This window comes from Falco peregrinus, chromosome Z (assembly GCF_023634155.1).
Source record: "Falco peregrinus isolate bFalPer1 chromosome Z, bFalPer1.pri, whole genome shotgun sequence".
In the NCBI taxonomy this organism is placed as follows: domain Eukaryota; kingdom Metazoa; phylum Chordata; class Aves; order Falconiformes; family Falconidae; genus Falco; species Falco peregrinus.
The window spans coordinates 25,196,163-25,217,807 of record NC_073739.1 but is presented as its reverse complement, the minus strand read 5'-3'; the positions used below and the strand labels follow the sequence as shown (position 1 = coordinate 25,217,807).

At 37.6% G+C, this 21,645-nt stretch overlaps 1 protein-coding gene across 4 annotated transcripts in view; it reads right to left on the bottom strand.

The window, feature by feature from the left end:
• FBXL17 (F-box and leucine rich repeat protein 17) overlaps positions 1-21,645 on the bottom strand; it is a 281,538-nt gene that overhangs the window by 257,346 nt on the left and 2,547 nt on the right. For 3 of the 4 annotated variants that reach the window (XR_008744725.1, XM_055790430.1, XM_055790427.1), the window contains exons 2-4: positions 15,006-15,128; positions 11,412-11,669; positions 10,509-10,640 (exon numbers count right to left, since the gene is read on the bottom strand). Coding sequence is in view for 3 of the 4 variants with exons in the window: in XM_055790430.1 (XP_055646405.1) it covers positions 10,509-10,640; positions 11,412-11,669; positions 15,006-15,128 (513 nt within the window). In the remaining variant the exon portion in view is untranslated. The remainder of the gene's footprint in view (positions 1-10,508; positions 10,641-11,411; positions 11,670-15,005; positions 15,129-21,645) is intronic. The other variant, XM_055790428.1, reaches the window with a different exon arrangement.

Below are 21,645 nucleotides of genomic sequence, written 5' to 3'. Positions count from 1 at the left end.
AGATATGGATGATAAATCAACAATTAAAAGCCTTCAGCTAAGTGTATATCCAAGAATGTGTGCACGTGGGTCACTTATCTTGCAGTTCAAAAGTTAAAACAGTTTAACCTTGACTCAAAAAAGACAATACTTGGGATAGTTTGAGCAGTTAATTCTCCACACCCACTCAATTTGCCCTGTAATGAATATGCCAACAATGTAATACTTTGGTGAACAGAACTACCTGGAAAAGCACCTCAAGATATTCATGACAGAACATTAATATATTTGTTCCCAGATACTGGTCACTATAGCAGCATGAGGAGAGGGAATGCAGACATTTGTAAAACTTGCTTCCACTACACTTAACTGCGTACAATATTTGATCTCTCATACTTAAAACTTTAAGCTATGTAAAGTTACAGTCACGTTCTTTAGGAAACAAAGTACTTTCATCCAGCTTCACAAATCTGACAATTTCATTTTTCTAACTTCATAAAGATAAAAAATTCAACTGGAATTTGTTGGAACAGATGATATAAACAAAGATGCCTGACTGTCATTATTTTTGCATAATCTTGTCTTTGTCCTATACAAATAAAAACGTATTTGTGTTACCTTTGATGGATGCAAATTACCACCATTTTAAAATAATGATACTGACAGTTTTAAGGATTCGCTTCACAGCATCGTACTGAAGATCTTTTTCAGCAGGAAGCATCACAGCTCACTGGGAGCAATATTATCAGTTTTGATTTATTGCTATCCTTAAGTGAATGACTGAAGTTTTTTTATGAAGTACAACATGGGTCAAGATACCAACTTAACTACTGAAGAACTGTAAATGATTCATCTGGAGTTTGCCAGTGGTCTCTTTGCCACAAGACATCAGTAGATTAAAAAAACAGAAACAACTCATCCACCCCGCCCCCCCCCCCCCCCCCCCCCCCCCCCCCAGAAACTCCAGAGATTGAAGGTTTCTGTTACAACTCAGTTTAGGTGAGCAGCACACATTCTATTAAAACAAATTTTAATGGAATGATTTGCACTCTAGTATCATGGAATTCTATTGTGACTGAAGTTAGCGCAATAACACTTGTAACCATTGATCCAAATGGTAATTAAATATGGGTATTTCAAACAATCAAAAAGGCTCCATACCCAGCTACCACACGCAGTCACCTAGTTTTTTAATTAGATTAAAATCTCAAATATCTTGTTAAACAACAAAAGCCAAAAAAACCCCAACCATATAAGAAAACCACAAAAAACCCCAAACATGTGCCTACACTAATTCAAGATCTACTATGTCCCTTAAAATTTCTATAAATCTGCCATACATAATCATCTATTTTGCTTGGTTCAGTACCAATCAATCATTTCACTAAGCTGACTGAAGCATAAGTTTTCTCATAAAATGTATTAATTACTGGAATCTGGTGTGTGTGAATATTCACTGCATACATCTTTTTCTGTATAGCAGCAACATATTATTACAGAGGGTTTATATCTTCAGTAAAAGCCTCTTTTGAAAGCAATGTGCTATAGCTATGTTCTATTAATTCGCTTTTACTTACATTCATTCTTTTTACATAAAATGGTAACAGGCCAAATTAGACAAAATACTACAACAGTAAAGAAATTGTATGGGCATCTTCTGAGTTGACTACTAATTACATTTTAACTCTCTATTTGCAGCTTGATATAGCACTTCATAAAAACTAAATATTGCATGCTCTAGAAATACAGAAATACCCTATAAATACTATTTGTTTCTGTACTGCTATTGTCTTCGGTATGTATTTCAATCACAATATACAACAGCTCTTTCAGTAACTCTACAGAAAGCATAAAAATTGACTTGTATTTAAAACTCCCACCTTGCTGCAATCTGCTGTAGGTTGCTTTCAGGTTTTTCACATTACATTCATGTATTTGCATTTTAAGTACCTGCACCTTCAATACTGAGAATCTTACTCATTAAAGTACTTTGTAAGTTTGATGTACAAGTTTACTAACATGCCAGTCATTAGTGTGCAGGCATTAGCAGACATCAATGTAAAAATATATATATTTAACCTTTTTAAAATTTGTATGCAAAATATATCATCTGCAAGTATCAAACAAATAACCATCTTAAAATGTTGAGCAAAAAGTAGAAAAAAGTTCTACATCAGCCACTTTGACTCCTATTTATTCCACCTCTCAGTTCTTTGTCATTATGTTAATTTACAGTGTATGTATTACGTTTTTGTACATAAAATAATCATTAAAAGTGCCAAAATATTTCAGCCTTAAGAATTATAGCCTAAGTGGTGCAATACTTCATATCAATATTAAAATTTTAATTTTTTTAACTCAGTTTTTTGGTAGGCAGAGCCAATCTACAACATGTAACCTAACAAGAATCAAAACCCATAATTAATACAACAATACAGATTACAACTACAGTTCTTAGTTGCTTTTGGAATGTATATATATGCATTCACATTGTACATGACAGGTCAACTCACAACATCAAATAGTTGGTTAAAAAGCTCAATAAATGCAGTACGTGTTTACAAAGAAAAAAAAAGCACTGAGCAAGGAAACCATACAGCCGACCTTATTATTAAGCCAGAGTATTTACATGTACAGTCAAGCATTTGAAAGTGATATACAAGTAGATTTACAAGAAATTACAGTCTGTACATACGTTTTGTTTCTGCATATTATACAGTGAAAAGAAACTACACTAGTATTTCTAAAGAGACTGAACTTGGGTAATTGGCAATGGGACATGGAGCCATCCACTTCTACCAGTGGCCCAGGACCGTGCCAACTGAAGTTAAATCATTTGTCAGAGGGTCAGTAGTTTTTATTAAATAAACTGGTGCTTTCTGTCCACTTTCTGGTGCTTTTGTGAACTGGATATCCACTGGATATCCACTATCACAAATGGGTACTCCTGTTGGCAGCCACAGTAATGACTGAGTGAGCATAGAGACTGAACAAGCCTCTTAACCCTTGCTAGAGCTCTCTCTAGGGTAGAGTTTGCAGCACTTTGGTGGGGCAGTGGGGTGAAGCTGGCACTGCTGCTGCTGCTCACGCTGTACCTGTTTAGTGGACAAAAATAGGACTTCAGTTTCCAATGCTGTCAGTCTAAAGAGTTTCACAAACACTGAATTCATGTTACAATGAAATTTTCTTTCACAGGCTTAAACACAAAGTATCTCCATTTAAAACAAATATTTATTTGGAGTGGGGAGGATGGGGGGACAGAAATCCTACACAAAGATGAAAGCATTAGCAATGGTTAAAAAACAATGAAAAAAAAACCAACCCACACCACGCAACTCTTGAGTGAGATCTTGAAATCTCCTCCTGCAGAAAGAAGGTATCTTTTGAACAATAAAACACAGAAAACTACTGTCAGTATAACTCAGGGTACTGCATTTAAAACCCAAAGTGTGGTGTTAAGTATTACACAGAAAACTGTTTCTTTAGGAGGCTCTTGATTTATCTGACATCAAGGGCTTAACCAGAAATAGTTTGCCTCTTTGACACATAGCTTTGATGTATAACTGAAGAGACACTTGAAATACTTGTGTTTTACACTCTTAAAACATAAAATGAATGTGGTAAATAAGAAAATCTGCACTATTAGACAAGTGTGCACACAAAATAATTTGCTTCAAAAAGCAGTTTCCTGTGTTGCACTCCTAAATATGCATCCTCAGAAGACGCATTCTTCGCGTTCAAGAAGCCAAAATTCAAAATTGCATTATCATTTCAGAAGGTGGTCTTATCTAGGAATGGATAAAAAGCAATTCAAGGAACAGCAGTTGGTTTTGTCCAAGGTTTCACTCAGAATCGCTAGTAGTGGTTAATTTCAACTCATTCAGTTTATATTTAGTGTATCTGGTACAGATCATAGAATGATGTGGGTTGGAAAGGACCTTTAAAGGCCATCTAGTCCAGACCCCTGCAATAGGCAGGGGCATCTCCAGGTAGGTCAGGTTGCTCAGAGCCCTGTCCAGCCTGACCTTGAATGTTTCCAGGGGTGAAGAGTGTCTAACACTCTCTGGGCAACCTGTTCCAAGATATACAGATTTCCATTGTTAAGTTCTTTGAACACATTCTGTTTTAAAAGAACACAAAATACCCTGCAACGTCTCAAAATTCTATCAGTTTTCTCCTTTCCCTTTGCTAACATTTTACGAACTACACAAAGCAAACCTCTTCAAATGCTTCAATAAGAATACACGTAACTACACTCCAAGAGTCAAACCCTACATAGTTGAGTAGCCTTTGTTATACTCAGTTTGAAGACAATTAAGAACTACTTAGACAGCGATCCTGGCGGCTGAAGCGAAAAGACGACAGTATCTGTGGAACCACCACAATATTCAGAAGTTACCTGCTGTGTACTGGTAAGTCGCTATAGCAAGGACTCCAAAACCTTTTACCACTACAAAGTCAATACCGCCACCTACGGGTGACGACCAAGTATTGCATTTATTGACAGATTATTTACAGAAACATTTATACAGAGAATACAAGTCTTGCCTTTACGGCAAATACATATTTACATTCAAGCACATAATCTTCACTTTTCTTTTTTTCCTTCTATTAACATAAAACTCGGCATGAACGTTTTAACTTAAGAACAGTATTACAGAAACCACCCAAATCAAAATGCAAGTTCTAACCCCCCCCCCCAAAAAAAAAGCAAAAAAAAATAACCAAACTCTGAGAAATATGGATGCACCAGATTTCTGAAGAAATGACTGAACCAGTTTATTTTGCCATAAAACCCAAAATGAATGTTTCAGAAGGGCTTATCGAAAGACTTACCTGTTCAGTATTAAAAGCCACATCGGAAAGTTATCTCCAACAGTTCTTCTGGAAGCATGCTTTTACGGAAGTTTAGTTTTCAGTGTAGTTGTTCAGTGCTTTAAAACCGCACTGAATATTATTTTTACAGTACATTAGTAGGTGTTGGTGCATATGTAACGTGTCTGAGAAACTAAAATACAAGAGGAACTTCATCATTGCTAGTGAACACTGCCAACAATGCCATCTGTATGGAGTTTTTGGTTTAGAAAGCTGTAATTTAATACTTGACAGAAGATGAAGCATAATTGTCCAAAGCTATGATATACAGTAGAGAAATCATCCTTAGTAAGTATGCATACATTTAGCAAGTAACTAGTCCTATATGTGCACTCTGTGCCTACAAAGAAAACCAGCAACACTCTCCTGGAGTGCCTTTAAAGGTCCCTTCCAACCCATGAACTTTTAATTAAAAAAATTTAAAAAAAAAAAATCAAAAAATTGAAGGGGAAAAGTCTGGAACAACTACAGTTCTTTTCAAAACCTCAAAACAATGAAATAAGCCAGTCAGAAAGTATTTTGGGAAAATATTCCAAAGAGGCATGGGAAAATGACTGTTCTGAAATTTCTCCAAGTAGAACAGTTTTAAGTAATTATATGTAAAAATTGAAATAGTATATAGAATACGTTGGGAGTAGGGCAAGGAAATCACAGTGTTTAGAAATATTTTCCCCCGGAAGTCTCTTTTATATACTTGTTACCCATGAAGAAGTTATTTCTATGTGTAAACTTCAGCAGTTCACATGATCAGATGATGGGCAGTTTATATGCCTCATAATACTGACTTTCCTTCTCAAACATTTTGCACGGACTAAACTCAAAGCAAAGCAGTCCCTCCTCTCCATGTCTGCCTTGTGTCGTAACACAGGGCACACTGCTAAACTAAGTGTTTTGTAGCTGACATGTACAAAGAAGAGAACTGGTTCCCAAGGTCAAAATAAGGATAAATAAATGAGATCACACTATGCTGTGACTATTCAGAAAACATGAACAGTATTTTGTCCTATAGATTTTTATGATAGGTTGATTCCAGTCAATTATTTAAAAGGATGTGTTAAGTATTTATGTCACAGAATTAAAACTGAAATCTCTGTTTTAGTCAATATTCTTTTTTACTGAAAGTAAAAAGTATATTATTCACATATCTTAAGATTATACCTTGTATCAAATGTGGCATCACAACTAACACTAATTTCTACTCTGTATTATCTGCTACAAACAGCAAAGGTGGGCAGAACACTAACAGAATACTCATCTTTAAAAACACCAGTAAATAATTACCTGTAAAATATTTATTATAGAAGTGTTCTCTCACTTCAAACATGAAAATAAGTTATCAAACACATTGCCAATTGGGTCAAAATTTTGTTACCTTTAAACAGCTTCCACTCAGAGTAGACACTGCTCCTGGGCAATGTCTAAAGACAGATAAGGAACTAGAAACATGGTCAAGTTAGACCATAATAATCTTCATGAACATACCTGGGAACCATTGAACAAATGATTTGTCTTTTAAGTCATCTACTTCACAAGGTCGCTTTATGGGAAAGGAAGAAATGCTGCCAGCATTCCAACTGTAGTACCTCGGTTGCAGTATTATTTTCCTTCTACCCAAAACAAGCCTCAGAAAGCAAGAAGAGAGGAAGGGAAGAAAGTATAGATGTAGGAATGTTGTCGTCCTGTTATACTATCTAAAACTCCATCTCCAGAACCTCCTCCTCTGCATCCGTATCTAATGTATCATGAAAAAAGACACTGGGTGGAGTAGGGAGGTACGAATCTATGGCTCCTGTCTGCTAAGTTTCAGCAACCATAGTATTATAATTTTATCCATTACATCACTCGGTTAAGGAAAGGCGATGAAGAAGAAATTAAGTGGGCAAAATCAACAGTTAAGTGGAGGAGGTTTTTCCTAGCTCTAAAATGAGCTCCCAAATATAGGTCTACTCTATTCACAACGCGCAAGTAGACAGTTTACACATTGCTCATACAAAATTGCTTCTGGGGGCAATCCTTCCCCTTGAGGGCACTGTAGTCGCGAACTCATTCTGCATCTCAAAGAAAATGTCACAAAACTTTTAAAACCTTTTAGGGTTCCATTCTTCTAATTCAGGTTAAGAATAGCCCCACTCCATGTCTCAGTGAGAGCGCTGCTGGTTGTGTGAACCAGTTCTCTGATTCTGCAGTTGAAGCTACGTACTGTCTGTCTGGGGTGGAAGGTCAAAAAAGTGCTCACTAGCAAGGTAACAATGAAATTAACCAAGACATCTTCCACCAGCTTCATTCATATTAATCACTCGCATGAGGCAAAATTTAAAGTTCCACTCATAGCATTCAATTCCAGCCATGACCGTGAAGTTAAGAAGTCCAACTAAACTCAGTCAAGAAGCTGGGAAACTTCCTAGTACTGTCTGACACAGTTATAGTCTGTTCCTCCATTTACACGGGATTCCTGTGAGAATGATTGCATCAGTCTGCTTGGGAACAGGTAAAGAAAGACAAGTCAACATACTGACATACTCTCCAAGTCCTGCAACTATTTTTTTTAATTAAGTTCCCAATTAGGCCAGTATGCTTCCGGTAAAAGGCTTTGTGTATAATTACTCTTCCATTCAAATGACAGAGGAATAATAAACGTATTTCGAAGAAATACAAATCAAACAGTTACGCAAACGACCACCACCTTGTGCTGTTAAATTAGCCTTGCAACGTTAACTTTTTCCTTGCATGTCTTTTGCACCCAATTATATTTACAGCTTTCATGTGTTACCATGACTTAATCAGCATTTGACAGAAAGGAGAGAGTCTATTTCTACTGTGAAATTCCTAGCATATTAAACAATCAGAACATAAATTCTCCTTTCTCTATTTCTGTTCAGCAGTCTGATAATGGAGTTACTTAGCAACAGATGAAGCAACTGAACTGTGTTGCCTGATCTACATTTCACTGTAAAGTAACACTCACAAAGGCATTATTTAGCTGCTGGTTGTGTCTGTAGAGATGTATTTTTGAAGTATAAAATCCGTTAGTCTGAGACAAGCCTACATGAAAACCTAGCCATCAGGTAACATCTATAACAGACTACGCATTTTGAAATTAATGGGAACTGCCTGTAAGAGTCACAGGATTTTGAGCACCTCCAAAAACAGAAGACACAAGAAAATACAAAACACACAGACTTGATTTACAGTATTTACACAGAAGGTACAAAAGTTGTTTAAAAACATGGGGGTGGCGAGAGAGGGAAGGGGTCTTCCTCCTATAGCAGGCGGACAATCAATGAACTTCAAATACACAAAACCAAGCCCCCGTATGTCAAGTACACCTCTCTTGCCACAGAATATTTTGATTGCAGAGAATGAATACTAACTTATATTGAAAACAAACACACACTTCCCCAAACCATCTTCTTCACCAAAAGAGTAGGAAGCAAGATGTGCCACAGCAAATATTAACAGTGGTTTTATTTTATTTAAGGCAGTCTTAAAAACAAAAGTAACCCACCTGACAAACCCAACACTGGATTACCATTTGCCACCAACCATTACTCCCTTTTAAGCTAACTCTGCAGCATTAAACAAACCCTATCTTTTCTTCTTTGGGAAGGTGAAAATTTTTATTTTACAACTAAATGAGAATTTCTTACAAGTTGTCTTGGTTCATCACACGAAGTTACACTTCCAGTAAGATTTGAAAATCTCTTGCCCGAGCAAGGGGAAAGCACATCAGTTTCTGCAGCTTTGTCATCCAATGGAATTATTCAAGTGTTATTTTATTCTAAAGATTCAACACCCTGGAGTTCATAACAGCTTTACAACTTATTTAATGTTTACATTTCTAGGTCAAGACTTAAAAAGCTGAATTTGGACTTAAGTTTGCTGCAAGTTTATTTTTGCCTGAAAAATTAAGATTGGGCAGTGGCATTAAGTAAAATTAGACAAATAAATTTAGACATTTAAAAAAACCCAAACACACTGATGAAAAATTACAGAGTTAGTTTTGATGTCACCTAACAGACTTTCAGAAGTGACAAAATAATTAAGTTTCCTATTCATTTGAGAGTACATATTTTTGTCTTATTTCCAATGAAAAATTCATGTTCCGCTTCCAATAATGAAGGCAACCAAATAAAGTGCAAGTGAAGATAATCCTTCCTGAATGCCTTAAGAACAAAAAGATACTTCCTATGTCCTGTTTCAACTGAGAACTTAGATTTCATTACAGATAATAAAACCACAGGCTTTTAAGTGCTAACAATTGTAACATCAACTTCTTTGGTGACATTTCAGACTACAAAGAGAATACAAACTTCAGCGGCAAGAAGTGTGAGATGTATCTGTAAGGAAGGTCAAATTAACACCCTAACCACATATTTTTCAATGATCATGCACTTACGTAGGTCTTTTTACATACAATAATGTTTATATACAATCAAGCAATCTTTAATGTATGATTATGCAAAGTTTGAATATGCACAAGTTTTTCCTCTTTGATTCACAGATAAGTAATACTTTTAATTTTTGCAGGAGAATGCCTTCCTTCCAGGTTTCTCAGAATTTTCATTTCTCTTTCCTTTTTTTTTTCTTTTTTTTTTTTTTTAATTAAAAGATTGTCATGTATTAATGATAAATGTTACAAAGATTAGTTTTGACAGTACTCAAGATTTTGTTTTGATATGGGAGGAGGGGGGACACTTTCTTCTGCTTCTGCATTTGAACTACTCTGGGATCTCAGTTTTGGCCGTTACCTCCTATTCTCAGCTTCCTGTAATTCTGGTCGAAACCAATAAATGGTGTTTGGGTGTGTGTCGTCCCCCCCCAAATAGAAACTGTTCTCAAATGAACCATCCTAGGCATTACTATCTGTTTGTATTTAAGACAAATAGCAAATGACTCTGAATACAAGGTATGCTGTTTTCTTATAAAAACAATTAATTTGTTCCAGTTCAGCTTTTTCAAACTGAAGGTTACAACCCTGACATTAGCTGATAGTTAAGAATTCAACTGCAAGCAGCTTTTTCAACTTCCTTGCAAGAAAAAAACAAACCAAAACAAAAAAGCACCATTGCTTTACTATACCATTTAGTATATACTGGCTTTTGACATTAGAAACCATCATTTCAGAGACTGCTTATAATTGGGACACAAGACAGTTTTATTACTCCTCAACAACTGCCTTCTAATAGCACAGGCACGCTAATCTACTGCATGTAGATGAGAAAGTGACATCTTTCAAGAGGATTATCAGAGTGCATTATTTGTAATCAAGAAACTAACCTCCAAAAATCTTTTCGTTTGCCTACGTTTGCACTTTTTACTGGAGAAAAGTGTACTGGTGTCAACAAAAGAAACATTCTTTATGGACGAAGCATTTTCCTACACAAATCAGGCACATCCCAAACAATTACACCTGGAATATCATGTTGAAACCAAAAGTCAATATGTATCTGGAACAGCATTAGCTTAACTTGTACTTCGAGTCCTCCTCTGAGCTACCTCTGCAAAATCAAAAGTTTTCACAGCGAGAGAACATTTTTAAGCAATTCACTGCCAAAAAATGGCTATTCAGAAGAAAGTTTTAAACAGATAAAAAACACAAGAAAAAACTTTAATGAAAATGCTGTGGGAAAAAAAAAATCATACCATGTACTTACTAATTTGTTTTCTTGCATGTATATTCTTTGCAACTTCAGACAGCCTTTAGCTATAATCATCATTCCTTCATCTGAGATCTTGTAACATTGCCCAAAATGAATGTCTTTCAATTCTCTGCATTTTGAACCCAGCTGCAATTAATGAAATCAAAGCAAGTACTTAAGAATAAAGGGGGAAAAAAAACACTAGGATTTGACTGAACTGGAGAACTGTGTTTTTCCTGCTTCACCACCACCCCTTAAAAATTATCTTTCTTTACAGGTTTTTTTAAGCACTATACACAAACAAGAAAGATCATAATTACATACATGGCAAAATGAAGTTGCTAACTACAATCAAAAAAAACGGAGCCAAAAGCAGCACATTAGAACTAAGTTATTTACTGGGCAATATTTAAGTATCTAACAATGCCTGTACACGAGACTGTTGACAGCATATTTAATTTAACATAACTACTTCACCCTAAATGCTCCTTTAACACAAGGGAGACAGTTGATAAAACCTTCATGCATGCCTGAAAAGATCTCAGTCATCTTTGTCTTTCATGACGCAAAAAAAAAAAAAAAAAAAAGTTACTTAAATACTGGTTCCAAATAGCAACTAAGCTCAGGAACACTCCATCAGCCAGAGGCAAAGCAGGATGTCAAACTAGATAGTCCATCATAAAGAGATCATTTAATCCCTCAATATTAAAAAAAAAAAATAAAATAGTGCAGCCTCTAGAGAACAGCCTTTACTGCACCAAGAAAGTATGTCCATAAACCAATTTTTAAAGTAGAAGAGGTGATCTGATTTTAATTAAGTACTAGAAGAGGGTACCTTCTTCCATGTCCCTTTTTGCACTTAGTAAGAAACTGATAGATACTGATTTCACAAAAGAAATTTGTGGAATGGATGGTTACCTGCTTTAGGCCTTCATCAGTGAGTCTGTCTTGATTGCCTACATGCACTTTCTGAAGGAGAGGACACTGAGAGGCAACTGCAATAATAGAGGTGTCAGAAAGCTGTTTACATCTGTAGGCCGTATACCTTAGGAGTCCAGGACATTTAATTGCTAATATGCATACTCCTCTATCAGACACATTGCGACAGTCAGAAATATTGATTTCAGTAATATTCTGGCTTCTTGATGCTATCTTCTCCAACAGCTCATCAGTGACCTGCAAAGAAAACCCAAATATTAAAATTTAACAATTTTCAGAAATATATTTTATTTCATTAGCACCAAAACTGCTATTTGTAAGATGCATTTCCATAAGCTATGGGGAGAATGAAAAGATTTGTTTTCCAAGATAAGAACATAGTGCTATAATCAGTTTTACAGTTATCTTCAAAGAATTCTGTTCCAACACTTGGAGAGAATAATAGTCAGTGGTCCTTTTCATATTTTAGGCAAAGATCTCTCCATCCTTTAGAAGAAAATTATATGCTTGCCCTTCTATAGCAGCACTGTACTTATGTTCCTAAGGTAGAATTTACAGAGAAATAAGTGATTTATATGTCTCTAAAATACAACAGGTTTTTACTTAAGCTTTGGTAATCATCCAAAACCAAGTGCCAGCAGACAATGTGATGCAGGTAACAATGGGCTTCTTAACAATGGAAAACAGTCACACAAGGTAGCAGTGAATCAAAGGGACGAGAAGGAAAAAAAAAGTCAATTAAACCCCCAAAATTTCCTCCGGCTATTTGCTCAGTTTTAAAACTGAATACTTGGGTATTTTATGTGTTAGTCTATGAAAGACCATTAAATCTGATACACGCACTATTTTGCCAGACCTACTTTGAAGAAAAAAGGTTGTCCACTTTGTGCAGACATCATAGCTAGCTAACATGCCAACAATTTTAAAAGCAGCCAGTCCTACAAAGCAGATAAAGCACATAAGATATTCTTCATGCTAAAGCTTGTAAGTTAAAACAAAACAAACAAAACCAAAGCAGGTAAGGCACAATGCATAGAACTCTCTCACTTTAAAAGTTCGGTTTCAAAAACCCTGAAATGACATATGATGAAAGTCTTTCTAACAACTGTTCAGCAATACTTATCCATCATATAGCATAGATGAAATTTAGCTTTAAGCCTGGAAAAGGCAAAAGAAGGATATGAAACCCTTTTGTTTTTCTCTTACATAGCTGAGAAACAAACACTTTCTTTGCTGCATTCAATCTGTTTTCCTTCCACTGTAGCAATTCAAATCCTTTCTCTCACTATTTCATCAGGCAGCTGTTAGCTAAAAGAACATGACAAACTGCAAACCTCCCACCCACCCCAAAATAACCAAAACCCACAAACAATGCATAAACAAACACTAACCTGCACACCCCCATGCCCTGCCTAAAGAAAATCCTAACAGTAACCAAAAAAAACAAACCCTCAAACCACCAAACCTCCTGCACACATGGATAAGGACAACGTCCGTGCTTAATATTGGTTTAGGAACTCAGTAAAAAATTGGCAATATAGGTTTCTCAGGGCAATGCCACAACTGATAAACATACCTAGTAGGCAAAACCACTAAAAAGCTTTGTAGTAGAAATAGTGCTACACCTTAAGACAGTAGAGAAGAAAGACTTCCTTGACACATAGAACCTACACCTACCTACTGCTCTGGAGTCACTTAAGAAAAATCAGACAATCTTAGAGAGCATATTTCTGAACCACCACAGAAAAGCTAACTGGTAACTCTAGAAGCAAGAGAACTTCCACGGTTTCTTATGAACTGGTGATCTGAAAATAATATCCCATTGTCCTGGTTTCAGCTGGTATAGTTATTTTGTCTTCAGTGTTTTGAATTTAATGTTAGAATAATGTTGATAACACACTGATGCTTCAGTTAGGGTAAGCACTGCTTAGCAGCAACTCAAGGACTTTCCAGTTTCCCACGCTCTGCCAGCGAGCAGGGGCACAAGAAGCCGGGACAGAGCAGAGCCAGGGCAGCTGACCCAAACCAGCCAAAGAGATACTGTATACCATAGGGCATCGTGCTCAGTATATAAATTGGGGGGTACTGTCCAGGGCCAGCTTATCACTGTTCGGGACCTGGCTGGGCACCAGTCAGCAGGCAGTGAGCAATTGCATCGCACATCACTTGTTTTTTCCCTTCTCTTTGGATTTTACTCCTCTTCCCCTTCTCCCTCCTTTTCCATATCATTTATTTTGTTTCAATTATTAAATTGTTCTTATCTCAGTCCCCAAGTTTTACCTTTTTCCTGATTCTCCTCTGCATCCTGCTGGGGGCAGGGGCATGCAGTAAGCCAGCAGCTATATGGTAGTTGCCAACTGGGGTTAAACCACAACACCCATGTACATTCTTTATGTCTAACATAGGTGAGTTCATGTTGCTGCTTCTTCAAATGGGACCCTCTGGTGGTTGTAACCCTGCACCTTATTTTCATGAAACTCTCAAGAAATTGTTTCAAACACCTCTGTAACTAAGTTACAAGAAAGCTAAAGGGGGCAGCCAAAAAACACCGTCTTTAAAGTTTTCCAAGGAAGAAAATTACCCTTAACAATCTAAGGCTAGGCTCTGAAGGATCTCACTGAATGAAATCCATGAATCCCAGCCACATTTAATTCTAGGATCAGCTAAAGGCCTTCTAGAATCAGCTAGATGCCTCAGACTGTCGACATAATGTGTCTTCTGATCAGCAGAAGCCACATCAGCTGAAGAAAAATTAAAGTTAAATTTAGTTTAGTTTAAACAAATTAGTTAAAACAAACAGAACAAGCACCAGTTAGGTGACCATTCTTCAAACCAGAGCATCCTCAGAAAAGTTCAGGTACGTCTTTCAGTTTGTATGAGATCTGATAGTTCTTATGAATGGAACTACCACTACCTGATGCAGGGGTGACACAGGTAATGCACTGTTGGCAAGGCCTCAAGGACAAGAGTCCAAGCACTGTTAGCCTGATGAAGAGAGACATGTTAGAACTTGTAGGGCATAAGCCCTGGGAACAAAGGAACAAGTTAACAGCAGGCTCTTGAGATGACAACTGGATGGACAAAGAGGGACATACAGCAGGACAAGGGAACTTTGTTATTCATGAAAGTCAAGTAGAAAAAAAACCTCCTAATCTTAGAATAGAGATTGTTGCTAAGATAAAATAGACTAATCAGTACCTATTGTTTAAATGATGTGTCTTAGAAGATAACCAATTGGTGTAGTTCACACTTAAGATTTAACCAATCAGTGTGCAACATGTAGAAGGTAGAAACTTATATAAATGTAAAAGAATCACTAATAAATCGACATCTTGCTTGCATCAAACAGCACTTACCCACACATTGTTTAACAACTGATCTCAGTCAAAAGAAGCTACAGTTAAAGTTCATCTAAGGGTCCATACATTTTCAGTGTCTAAGCGAAAAATCGCTGAGTCCACAGACATCACCATTTTATGGGTTTCTTCTGTTCACCTTTGGTCAAGAGTATACATTCTGAGAACATATTCTGAGACATCAAAACATAATTTTTCTGCAATGATACCTTCATACCTGTTGACGACTACTGAGATCCAGTTGTTTCCAAAACTGAAAATCTAAACACAGGTCCCGCCAGTATTTACAGACTAATGATGCTGAAAGGCAACGCTCATTCAGGGATAAACTGGAAAATATCTGTAAAGAAAGGAAGAAAAATATTGTTTGTCAGATACTTTAGAAACAGAAATATTTTATTACTAAACTGTCTTGTAAAAGACAGGAAAGCATTAGCATGTCTTGCAATACACAGTTCTAGAACTTGCCCCTGACTCAATTCGTCAAGGACAGTAACGAAAACATCTACACCTCACAAGAGCTGACAATATTAGTAAGTCACAGTAGCACAACCAACAGCAGTATGTATCCTACTTAAGCACTCATTCCTTGGACCAAGTTTCAAATATGTCTCTGAGATGGCATACCTAAACCATTACAAATATTAGCTTAATGCTATTCACAAGCTATTTAAAAGGTGTTTTCATTCCTCTTCTGATTCAGGTAGGAAAACTTTTCCTTCTATTACTTAACTGAATTGTAAGGAAGAGACACAAAGGTCCTAATACATCAGTCTTGTGGGAAGGGGGCATGGGATGGTGGAGCAGATCAGCACAGCAAAACAGTGTCATACATGGAAACCAGACACAGAATTAGCATTTTATATCCCAAGGTTTTGAGCACTATAGTGACATGCGGAATTAGACTCTGTAACTCAAAAGTTATAAAGTAGGTATGTTTATTGCACGCAGATGCACAGGGGATCGCTCCTCCACAAGCATGCATGCCCAAAGTGACGAACCATCTCACATTTATACAATAAAACAAATGAATATTCAATTAACGCCTATACATATTCGTTACCTAAACCCGCTTACTCTGCTTCGTATGTTAATTAGCTTATCAGTCCTTTGCCTGGAATGTGGTGGTCTTGCAGGTTTGAAGGTGATTCATGTCCTTGTGACCATCTGATCTTCTCCAGCAAGAAGCCTTAGCACTCCCTCCCTCTAGATAACATCGGAATGTCTCTCATCCTTTTCTCATCCTTTTTATAAATAGCCCCTTTGTCAGAGGAAGAAGGGTAGGCGTCTCCTCAAAGCTGTGTGGCTATGTGACCAGACACCACACCTATGACCAGTCACCATACCCACATTCCTTGAGCAGACATACACAATCACGATCGATGTCCATTGTCCCCATTTCACACTATTTCTCCTTATCAATAGCAGCCTGCAAAAAAGAATAAACTGCACTTTCATGGCAGGCTAGTAAATCGTTGCTACATTTATTACAGTCAGCCCTTCCTCAGAAGTGATGTTGTTTATTAATAAATATAAAAAGAAGGTCTATCAAGAGTTACATATGAAGGTATCCTGTAACCACAAATGAACTTTAATCCACATATTATCCTAACATGAGACAATGGAGTCACAGCATTAAGATACCTACACAGGAATACAGAGTGCAAAACATGAAACAGTCCTCCCACTCAACTAATGAGGGCATCAAGTACCAAGAGAATCACAACAGCCAATCTTCAGGCATTGTGCTCAGGAAAATCTGAAAATACTGGGAGAGCGTCTATGGGAAAGCACTGAGGTCTAGAAAATGTAAAAACATTCAAAGAAAAGACTAGGACTGTTTAACCAAGGAAAAGGGACGGCAAAGGCAGTAAACAAACTAGAGAGAACACCACTCATCTTTGTGGTGGGCAGGACAGTCTCAAAAATTGTTAGTCTAAGGATAATGAAGCATTGTAATAAAATACCTGGTAACCCACAGTTTCCACCAGTGGGTGGTCTTCAGAACAGACTAGACAATCAAGTGTCAGCAATAACAACCATTACCGTCCCCCTGTTCTAGGAGATGGCTTAGCTTAGCAGTTTTGAGTATGTATATCCAGATAAGATCCCTTGGAGAAGGGAAGTTAGTTGACTATTCCTCAAGGATCTGCGAAATAATCAAACTCACCACCCTCTGTAAACGCTTACAATATTTATTGCTCTCATCTTCTTCTAGCTGCGAAAAATCTCAAAATTTCTTATGTAAGACTCCTTGCAATGCTGAAGGACTGCGCATGAACCCTGTTTTCCTGCAGGTCTTTGCCTGACCACTACCAAGAGTCAACGGGTGGTTCTTATTAGGGAATCAGTTGAACACCGGCAGACAGAAGTGTGGATGAAACAATCAAAGCCTGCTTCCCCCCTGCAGTTCTTCATACTGGTGAATACATGCACAGAGCAAGGACGTGGCTGTGGTGTGTACCCAAAAAACACCATCACTCCCTGTCAAGCAGGGAAAAAGCACCAAACAGTAAGTAGTAATTTGACATCTGACATTCCTACTGAAAAGGGTAATTCTAAGCATAGAAAAAGATGATTCTCTGCAATTCTGTTATTAGAAGTAGGAAATTTTAGTTCCTACTACCAGTATGAAACAGGAGACCAAACCTTTTAACAGTTACAAAAACCTCGGAAGAGAACAACGCAATACTAACCAAGTTATGCTTAGACAGGCATCAGACTGATGCCAGTTAATGCTAAGGAGGGATGTCAAGGCTGGCATTATAAAATACTTTAATCTTTGCTACAGAGGGAAATAAATATGCTCATTTGTGGAAATACCACCTTCACTTTGAGAAACAAAAGATATAAGTTCTTAAAACAAGAACATGGCAAACATTGAATAGGGAAGACTGCTGCTAATCCAGCTGCCACTGTCAATATGAAAGACCTTAAAGAATTTTTGTTCCAACTACCATCCTACCAAGCCTCTGTCTCCTGACTAGGTCAGAAAAAAAAAAATCACAGTGCAATTATAACATTTATATCCAGTCTTTTCAGGTGTAAGTTTATTAAAAATAAATACCAGCATTCAGAAGCCAGAAGACAAAACCAAAGGCCTAGCTCTGGTCTATCAAACCCACTTCATATTGCTCAGAAAATCTTAAAGCAAGTGCTAGTAGCACAGTGATAGCAACACTGTATTTAATATTATCAAAATCAAACAGGTAAGTTATTACGGGAACAAAAGCAAACGTGAGTTATTACAGCAAGGGAAGAATGAGAAAAATAAGTAAAAAACGCTGAGTAAAGATGCAAGAAAAGGAGCCAGTAGTGCCTCAAATAATAATAATGTATTTATGAAAACCTTAAGTTAAATAAATACACACATGCTTATCTTCCCCACATAGTGCATTAGCTCTAAGCTAAAACTGACAGGGTCTCTGCTGCAGAGCAGCATATGTTCACACTTCATAAAAATAAACACAGCAAATAGAGAAAGAAGAAATCAAAAAAGAACCTTCTGTTTTGAAGCAAGTTCAAGCACACCTCGAACACACCTGGTAAGGACATCCCCCTTGTGTTAAAAAAATAATAAATAAATAAAAATCCCAACTCCTCACATAACCTCAGAGACAGGAAACCACCGTTGCCAAGACTTGAATGTTCTCACACTGCGTCATTTTCCAAGTCTCTTACCTAAATTCCTCTCGCATCAAATTAATCTTATTATTTCTTTTTATTTGACAAAGGACAATAACATAGTCATGGAATCATAAAGAGTGCACCTCAGCCTTCTTTCATAATAGAAGCGGCATTCAGTTTGAACAGAATCTTCCAACTACCATCACAGACCATGTTTCCATGACCTCTAGCTCTCCTTTGATGCCTCTCTGATTTGCCTGTGGGTTTTTTTAAGGAGACCCCAGTGCCCACAACCTAATGCAGTACCCTACCAGAGGCTTTAAAAGCACCGAGGAAAGCAGAGAACTTCCTTTCCACAGTTCTTGTTAATACAGCCCAAAAGGAAATCTGAAGCGCTTCAATAGGAATTGTAAATTCACTCAGTCTGCAGTCCACTTTATACCAGTTAACTTTTTTGATTAAACAGCAGCACTGCAAAGAGGTAACTGGTAAAACATGAAGATTTATTTCTGTTTTCCAGAAATAAATAGCGGTGAAATTGCACTAGGCATAGATTTGTAATATACAGCACAAAAATTTTGGAAACTTAAGTGATATACAGCACAAGATTTTGTAATCTTCCACACTGCATGCTTACAAGCAGCTCCCTGTTTTTTTTTTTTCATTCACACGTCTGGGTCACAGTCAAGTTGACCATCCATATAATTCCTTAGATCTTCTCCTCAGATTTTAAAGGTTATGGATTTAGTCAAAGTTAGTCACCCTCATCTACAAAGATTAACGATGAAATTCTGTCCACTGTAAAACACTTTCCTGATACGTGTTTCAGTGACCAAATGAAAAGCAAAACAACCTGTAAGATTGATCTGTGGAACCACAGTTCTTTTATCCCCCAAAACTGAGACCTCTTTCCCAGCCAGGGGAACAGGATCAACTGCCACACTGCACTATGAACTTCCCGACTCAGTAGGGCACCTCCAATGATCTGCAGGCCAAGTTCAGTCTGACAAACTCTTCCATCCAGCCCAGTATCCTTCACTCAGGGGAGACTTAACAACAGAACAGCACCTAAGCAGCCTGTGGCAGCCAACTTTAAGTGGCCACCTATTACTTAGCAGTTCCTGTAATGTTTCTTTTTGTTGCCTCCAGCCCACATACAGACACAGGTGACAGCTGCTCCTACACTAGCACCACTTCATCAGGAGGTCACAGAGGTGGGACTCAAGGGAAGGAAACAAAAAACCTGCACAGGATCTGGCTCCTGAGACTTTCAAGGATGGAATCTCTTGTCCTTGTAGTAAGGTTTATGTCTCTGCTACCTACTCTGAAAAGTTTAGTAAAATCTTTGTGTATATTTGCTCCCACCCACTCATAATAAAATGGCACCTTTGGAGAAAGGATTACATTTGGGATATTTTCTGTATCAAAACCCAGCATATGAATGTCTTTAGGCACCCGTATAATACAGTTAAAAAGATGCCTGGTCAGAAATCATGAGTTAAAAGACCCATAAAAGATCAGGATGCTATGGAAGCAGCAAAAAACCAAACCCCCCAAAACCCACCAACCAACCAACCTAATCCATAAGTCTAGCTAAGGACTGGAGGGCAAATGGGGGTGGTGTGGTGTGATGTAAAAAAACCCCAAAAACCAAAAAACAAACAAACAACCCAAAACTAAAAAAAAAAAAACCCAAAAAACCAACAAACCAACCCACAACAGGTGAGTATGTTGGTTCCAGCTGCTGGAACTAAGGGCAGGCTTTTTCAAAAACACTGCAGAAGGAGCTGGACTACAGCGAGACTAATGAGGCAAAACCATTGGGACAGGTGGGGAACATCAAAAAAACCCAACCTGGAAAGTACAGATACAAATGCAGTACTGTATCAGTATAAAATAGAAGGCCATATGGAAAAAACACACATTTAAACTAGTTCACAGGTGTGATGGGCATGACAAACCTTAGATGTTGAAAGAACTGGTTTATGGCAGAGTTATATACTGATATTTTTGAAAAAGTGAAACCAAGTACTAAAGTAATCATGGAAAAGTACCCATATCATTGATCAGAAGAAGCATTTATGCCATACTAACCAAGTCAGTCCACTTTCAAAACCTACAACAACAGAATATGGAAAAAAAAATTACCTTACAGGAATAGTAGCAAATGGATGGATTGTGTTTTAGAAGAACTACAAGACAAAGTTTCAGTTCTGCAATCACAGAAGAGATTAATGCAGATATGATAGTTCATGAATTTTAGATTGGAATAGTGCATCTGTGAAACATGATGTACCTTTATTAACACAGTCATGCATACCTAAAAAAAACCACCACCAAACCACTGAAAACCTGACGGAATTAATTTTATGTGCAAGACAGACAAGTAGATCACTATTTAACAGAAGAGTGAAGGAGGTACTTTCTACGCGGGGGTTGTACAATTAGCAGTATACTAAGCACAACAGGACAAATCACCTGTCTCATGCTCCTCCGTTATCACACCCCACTTTAAGTTTTGCCATCTGTCTCTGGAGTAAACTGCTGTAATGCTGAAACCCTATTCCCCAGAATTTAAAGACGCAGTTGCATGTAACTATGGAAAACATCACAGGCTTCAGTTCCAGCCAGATACCTTTATAGCTAAGGTTTAGCTGAAGTCAGTGTACTAACTAGATTAACTGTAGCTTAAAAATGGAAAGTGGTTCTCAAAAGAGAACGGTATTAAAGGAACCAAAAGACAGCAAAAGCGACAGGAAACAAAGCAAGACTGTTCTTTGGAAACATGGAGTAAGAGGTTATAAACGCATGTACTTCGAAAAGGCTACAAATACTCGGGCTGAAGGTGAAACCGGTAAAGCCAAAATTGACCCAAAATAGAAATACTTTTTTTTTCTCTTTTTCCAATCAACACTGAGAACTTGTCTCTGCAGTTCTGACCTAGACAGAAGCACTAAATGCAGCAACAGTCCCCCTTGCCCCCACCGCCCACCAGTGGCATGGTTAAGAAGCCACCTGCGAAGGGCTGGTCACCAAGCTAAGAGGTGCGAGCCACACCACTTACGGGGCATCTTCTGCCTTAGCTGTGTCTTCACCTCGGGTCAATGACTCGTTTACAACAGCAAGCCAAAACTAAGGGGGGCAAAAACGACCCAAGACACCAAAACACCCCCACAGCCCCGATTACCACCGCCCCGACGCCAGGCGGGCTCGGCACCCCGCGGCCCGAC